At 38.2% G+C, this 7498-nt stretch overlaps 1 protein-coding gene across 2 annotated transcripts in view; it reads left to right on the top strand.

Annotated features, from left to right (window-relative positions):
• Positions 1–289: 289 nt before the first annotated feature.
• The window catches only part of LOC106961157 (roundabout homolog 1-like), a 113194-nt gene continuing 105985 nt past the window's right edge, over positions 290–7498 (top strand). For both annotated transcript variants that reach the window (XM_015054697.1, XM_015054696.1), the window contains exons 1-2: positions 290–522; positions 6642–6770. In XM_015054697.1, the coding sequence (XP_014910183.1) occupies positions 6686–6770 (85 nt within the window). In that variant the 5' untranslated portion in view covers positions 290–522; positions 6642–6685. The remainder of the gene's footprint in view (positions 523–6641; positions 6771–7498) is intronic.

Raw genomic sequence — 7498 nt, 5'->3', positions numbered from 1 at the left:
CTTTTCACAGCAACACACGTTGTCATATAATATTGAATGTGATTAATAGAGAAACACACATTTTCCTTTTATAAATGACCAGAGAATTCTATGAATATAATTTTGATAGAATAGACAATATTATTTGACTAATCTGTGGTAGTAAATCTGTCTGTGTGCAGCCTTAGGACCCTGAGGATATTGGACCTCGCTTGCTGCAGAGGAAGGTTGGTGATTTGTATGCTCCCCATCTGATAGCGCCTCCTGGATCACAGATGGATTATTTAGGCTCATCCTCCGGCATATAGGCTCTTCTTTCTTTTGACCCCCCCTCCCCAGCCACTCTCACCCCCTCCACCTCCACTATTGCTCTTTTTACTACAAGTCTACAACCTGCACATTTTTCCCCCCCATTTCTCTTTCTGCTGTCATTGTTGGGTACTTGGATGCTTCAGAAAGACACAGAAAAGGCAAGATGTTTGGCTTTTTTTTTTCTTCCCCTGACCAAATGGATCAGAAACGAAGGAGATGTAACCAGTAAGGGTAAGTTGCAAAGTTGCGATAATTTCTGTGATTTTTTTTAATCATATGAGTTAGTTTGACTTAGAATGTGTAGTTATGATAAAATAAAATAAAAAAATAAAAAATTTGGGAGAGGGATGTAAAGCTTCTTGCTGCTTATTGAGTCTGACATAGCAGGGGGGGGAGACACTGTGCACGTGCTTTGGAGCTGAAAGTTGTTTCATGAGCAAATTGTTGAGCACGCATGTGGTCGCTGTGATTTTTGACACATTTTCTCTGATTATATAGAATTTTTACGTCTTCGTAAACTACAGAGACGAACAATAATCTGAGCTTAGTGCCTTTGCTGTTAGAAAGGATTTTTCTTATGTTGAACAGGTTAAAATATCAGAAAAATCTAAACTGTCACTTCGGTTATAATTTTCAAGATGTAGGCCATATCATAGCTTTTAATAATGCTTCTGAGATTTCAGGAGTTTTCATTTCAACTGTAAAACAAAAATGAAGCTTTGCAGCCCAGGAATGAAGTAATTTGACTATAAACTACAAAAAAAAAAGAAAAAAAAATGTCTGGCTTGTAAAAATGTAACATAGTAAAAGAAATCAGTCAGAAAATGGAAGAAAAAAAATCTGAAGCTTTTTTTTTTTAATGAAATTATGTTATCAAATCCACATGTTAAATTAGGAGTAAAAATGTATATAGCCACAGATTCTTTCCAGCATTCTTATTTCACCTTCCTTCTTGCAACATGCGCAGCCAATAGTGCGATCTGCTCGGTATCGATACGTTAGGGTCATCTCGGGTCTGGGGGCCACAGTTCACCGACCTCCGAAGCCAATCCATGTGATCATCTGTCATTCCTTGAAGTCGCCCGTCTGCCCGGTCAGCTCCTCACGGCTCATCTCAATGAACTCCGACAGACCTGCTGACATTTCCTCTTACACTTTTAATATCCTTTGTCTTGCTCTGATAGCTCCCTCAGTGCATTACAGAGTCACTGATGAAAGCCCGTGTTTGTCTCCTCATCCATTTCCCCAAAAGACATGGCTATATGTCAGCGATAACTGCCAGGCATTGATAAGAACTCCTCAGATCTCCTCAGCTTCTCTTGGTCTAATGTGAAAGTGTGTGATGTATGACTTTGCCTCGGTGACAGTAATGTATGCAGGTGTGTTTTTGAGGACATCAAATATCCACGGCTGTCTGTCTTGATGGCATGGGTTTGTTCGCTCACATGCTTCCCGCTGCGTTTCTGATTTAGATTCCAGGATTCGTCAGTGAATCATGCTTCCTGGTTGTGCCCCCTGCTTCCACGTTGCACCCTGGTGCCGTTTGTTCTGCAAACCTGCTCATGAATAATTACAGATGTGTACCGGGATGTAGATACATACTCAGGTAAGACTGGTTTCATCCATCGCCATGAATAAAAAAAAAACTGCCCTTATCATATGACATTTGCGGACCCGTATGGTAAAACGGGTAAAACGACGTGTTGCTCATTCATCAGTATTCCTGAAAAAAAACAAGTGAAATCAAAAGTTTGATTATTTGTTAACCAAGTGTCTCACAGCGGAAGTAAATACTGTGTACAATTTCCTTTTTTATAGGTTATAAAACTAAGTAAGTAAGTACTAAATAAGTACCACATGTGGGACCAGGTCGATGTTTTGCAGTTCACAATTACGTCTCAAGTATTGAGTAAAGGCCTAAGTACAGGCATGTACATTCCAAGTCTAGAATAAAATCAAACTGTGCAGCTCTTTGTTAAGTCTCAAATCTAAAGCTATAAATGTCAAGTCAAACTTCAAATGTTGCATCAAAGTGGAAGCAAGTTGTGAAGGGTGTTTTGTTTACTGTTGCTATAAATCATCACTCTATGTGGTGGAATATTTTGAGTACATTAAGTAAAAAGTGTGGATGTAGAAAACAGTAAATTATTTCCGTGTAGCTCTTTTGGAAGGACTGTGAGCACACGCCTCAGCTCTCAATCCCATGGAAAGTCTGTAGGCAGAGGTGAAAAAGTGTGTGAGTGGGCAACACAGCCTATAAACCTTACTCAGTTACAGAGCAGCTTACAGCTTATTAGTAATATCAATTCTACTGAATTTTAAGGAAAAAAAGGTCATCTTCTCAATTTGAAAGAAAGCTTTTAAAAATCTAATTATTCTGGCATTTAACAAAAAATTGTGGCGATTTTAACTGCCCTAAAATGGAGTAAGTTTAGTCTTATATATTGTCAGACGGTGAGAGAGAGAGAGAAAAAAGGTTTATACAGTATATGTGCATGTCTGGTTTCGACTGTATGATCAAAGTGCACCTCATGCAGCAGCCATATTGGATTAATTTAACTGCATACGTTTAGAATTGGTTTGACATCTCAAACATTTCTACTTGGAAATTCGACTTCAAGGGAATTTGTCTCGAACTTTCACCTTGAAACTATATTTTGACTTCTGATTTAAAAAGAAATGCCAAAATTCTTCAGCTGAACATACAGTGCCAATAAATTCTTCCCCTCTTATTTTGAATTTTTGAAAAGATTCGCACGCACCCGTACCAGTCTGCAGACTCCACAGTTTGGGAACCACTGCTCTAGCCAGTAGTGAGACCCATTCCACTTCTAATTACTGCAAATGTATTTAAATGCTCTGTAAATGATGCAACAATGACCCGATGTTAACCTAACTTAATACCACGTCATGCTACGCGAGCCCTCTATCTGCGCCAACGAAGACTACCTCACCTTGTCTTTCATGAATGCTTGAAGTGGCTCCAACAACAGATGCATTTTTCAACTAAATCAGGTAAGAATTATTTGACCTCTCGGAGGAAATCATTGACCTGCTGGTACTGAATTTTCAGCGAAAGGTGCTCAGGCCAGAAGATTTTTTTTGGATAAACCACCGAACGTGTCAAAAATAATGAACACTTTGACACTAGAGAACTATGGAGTGCTCGAGTGTCAGCACTACATAGCTTGACACTTTTACTATGTTGTATTTCCTGGGCACTTTGGACATATTGCAAATGTCTGCGTGAGTGTGTGGGATTAAATTTAGGAAGATGGTGGTGTGTTAAGTTGTGTGGGGGTGTAAGGTTGGCGATAGCTGATTCTGTTCACGGTCCAGTGCTTTCTACCGAATGTGATCAGTCTGCTCCTGTCTGCGCTGTCTTATTGACAATGTGTTCGATGGTAAGCAGTGATTATTCCCCCACAGATAGAAGAGGTACGAGGACATCAGCCTCTCCATTTCATTTTAACCACAGCCTTTTCCCGTTTGCTCAGATGGATGGCAGATGGATTTAAAGGATACTTCAGTGCTACGTCTTCCACTAAGGTCAACTGTATAACTTTTAATCACTTAGTGCACATGAGATTTTCTCAGAAGCAAGGTGCAAGTCATTTCTATTATGCAAATGAGATTGCTGAAAAGCTCTATCATTTTGCACAGTGTTTCATTTTCTGGAAACAGCTTTAAAGCACGTCATGCTTTCTGTAGCTTTTCATGTAACTGTGGCTTTCCTGCTCTTTTCCTTCTAGATTCGACTGTGGATTTCCTGGAGTGAAATAATTTCCATAAACATTTTTTTCCCCCCGCCGCCATTATTAGCATCTCATGCATACCCCAGTGAGCATTTCCTTTTCTTCCACTCACACTATTTTTTTAAATTAAATTTCATTTTGATTATTTTCTCTTCCGTAGTCATTTTGTGCCATCCCATTTTCTGTCCTCTCTGTTGGATAGGTCTGAACAACGCAGTGGCATCGCACAACTACCCACATTCAATATTCAGTGTTGTGCAAAATGCAATCTTCCTACCTCACTGTGCGTGTAATGTTTTTATATCATATCTCAATGAAATGAAGGTTATTCATATTGCATATTATATTAGTACTGAATAATATCCGTCTCGAGGCTTTTGAAACATCAGCATGGTTGCAACTGTAAATTTGCAGAACAATGTCCTAATGTGCTAATCCCATGTGGACCTGCGGGATTCAGCGGATGAAACACAGGATCACACGGGAAAAGCACATAATGAACTCTGTTTTTAATAATGTGTGATCAAGGTTTGACTTCTCTTTATAGTGCTTGGCCACAGTCTTCATTACAGGGCATATAAACACTGTGCTTGTACTGGCAAGAAAACAAAGTTTTCATAAATCTTGCATATTATTTTAGCTAATTCATAACCTGTAGTTTATAATAACAGCATATTCTTAGGTCTCACTGTGAAAGCAGCTAGAATTCAATAGGCAGACTTCACTTTTACGAGAACTACCATACTACAAAATTCTCTATTAACACTTGATAAAAATACATGTGGATTTTTTTTCTTCTGTTAAATAATATTCAACTGAAAACTTACTGACCACAGGGTCAGTAAGTGGTACATACATTAATGTATGTACATTACATACATTAATGTATGTAATGTATGTACATTACATATGTATGTACATTACATATATTACATGTATGTAATGTACATACATTACATACATGTATGTAATGTATGTACGTTACATACATTTAATCTCAAAGTTAGAACATTTTCTAAACTACTTTTACGTTGCTGTTGCTTTTTCATCTATGTAGCTTTTGTTTTTTTCTTGGTTTGTTTATGGTAAAAAAAAAAAAAAATTAGAGCATATGCAAGAACTCGCTACTAAAATTTCAATTAAAACATCCGATTCAGCTACCGTTTACAAGAAGACGCACAGAGAGGATCTTCATTATGTTTTTCTTTTAACAACACACTCACTAGAGGTGTGTGTTAAGTTGTTAACCGCAAGTTCTCCTTTTTTTTTTTTTTGTGAACCCATGGTGTTGTAATGTTTATTAGCTCACCGAAAACTCCGTTGTCCGTGCTTTTTATATTGCGCTAAATAAATTACAATCTTGGATAAGAATTTAATTGTGGCTGCAAAACACTTTACACTTATTTCCTTCAAACAGGAAATACGATTTCTTTTTAATTAATTACTGCATACATTTTAAACGTGTGGCATGTTGCAGCTGTTTTCCTCCTAAGCTGGCAATGCTGTCAGGTTATACAAATGTCATTGTATGGCAGAAACATCAGATGATGACATAAATAATAAGTTGACATGCACTTTAATTGGAGCCGTCACTTTGTTTCTTGCTGACCATGTTCGCCATCTTGCTTCAGGGGATCATTTTGATGGCGGCGTCTTCCTCTATTGAACAAATGAACATTTGTTTCCTTTAATCAGAAAGCGTTAGAAACCCAGAAAACGCTAAACATTTACTTACCCTAACTCATCCAGACAAAACAGAGTTTCATCAGTGTGCTTGTGGTATATTTGCTTTTTCTTTCTTTCTTTCTTTTTTTTTTTTTTCTCGCGCGTTGCTCAAGTTGGCTCCTGGCAAGCTTTGCCTCTGAACAATTAAAGTGTTGCACAGAGTCGGCAGTCGCAGGGAGCCAAGATGTCCCGTGATTCTGGATATCCTTCAGACAGCTTGGACAAGCTGCAGAGCTGTTTGTGCCACAGATGGCTGATCACTAGAACTGACTTCCCTTTTTTTCTTTTCTTTTCTTTTCTTTTTTTTTTTTTTCCTGGCTGGCACCGTCATCGTGTCTCATCACCATAACCACTTGAGAGTGAGGGTGTGTTTCATGTTGTGTTTGCGTGTGCGAGATGGGTTGTGTGGAGCGGTTTGAGTGGAGGGTGCAGCGGGTAAGTGAGGTGATTTTGGTGGAATGCAGCACTTGAAGATAAATCACGTTCCGATTTAAAGTGCAGAAGTTCAATAAGCTGGTATTGTGACAAAGAAACAGCACATTGCGACTGATTGATCACGTTGAAGCCGTCAAACCCAGCGAACGGCTGCTGAGGGAGGTCCATCTGTCTGACTTGCCACATCTACAGTGGAATTTCACACAAAAACAGGCCTGCGTGTATTTGCCAGCGGGTTACATGAACACACCGTGCTCTGTTCCGTTTTTCCCTCTTGTCTGTCTTTCACTAGAGCTCACCACTGAGCAGAAATCCCTGTGAAAATGTTTAACTGTAACAACAATCCTTGAAATTATTGATGGCAATAACAGTTATGCCTAAATGGACTGGTGTGGAGTGACAGAAACACAAATTGCTGCTGTCTCTTTTCTGCAGATTTATGAGGGCTTTCCTGAAGGCAAACTGGCTCTTTTGAGACCATGCTGGCTGCTCAGCTATTCTTTCTCATCAGCCTGCTCTTTGTCATCCAGCTGGAGCAGAGCCGAGGGAAGGACGTCTCATTAGGTGAGAAGCTCCCGAGTGAGTAAATGAATGAGAGAAAGGAAGAGTGAAAAGAATACTAATATTGTTGGATTTGCGGCGCTTATCTGGATGACAGAACTTCGGCTGCTTTCAGTCGCAGTTTGGCTTTCCTCTTGTGGTTAAGGAAGGCACAAAAGAAATGGCCACATTTAAACCTGTTGTGGAAAAAAAGGGAGAAGCCGAAGGATACAGTGAACAGCGAATCTGAACTCAAAAGCTTTTTTTTGTGTTTGTTTTCATATTTCTTTGCTTTCCTTTAAGATTAAACGATAGAAAATGTTCTAGGAACCACTTTATAGCTTTGAATGTAATTATTTTCTTCCTTTGCATAATTGTATTGATATTGATCTTATTTTTTGTAGGCGTCTGTGTGTATCATTGCATTACAATGAGCATTATGAAATTCTATGAACTCTCTTGTAATACAGTTCTGACCTTAATTCAAAATAACTTATTGGCGGTATGCGACTGAATAAATATAGAAATAAATCTGCAGTACTACTTCTATTGATTAAGTCAAATATTGTAAATCAATGGCTCCCTCTAGTGGTATAGTATATAAAAACATCCATCATTTGGGAAAGAATCCTACATTACTGCTGGTGAACACTGATATATATATATATATATATATATATATATATATATATATATATATATATATATATATATATATATTTTATAAAAAAACAAAAAAGATATATTCTCTC

This window comes from Poecilia latipinna, unplaced genomic scaffold (genome assembly GCF_001443285.1).
Source record: "Poecilia latipinna isolate Pla-1442-1.1 unplaced genomic scaffold, P_latipinna-1.0 Scaffold1272, whole genome shotgun sequence".
NCBI lineage: Eukaryota > Metazoa > Chordata > Actinopteri > Cyprinodontiformes > Poeciliidae > Poecilia > Poecilia latipinna.
The sequence above is the reverse complement of the archived record's forward strand: the minus strand, read 5'-3'. Positions and strand labels throughout refer to the sequence as shown.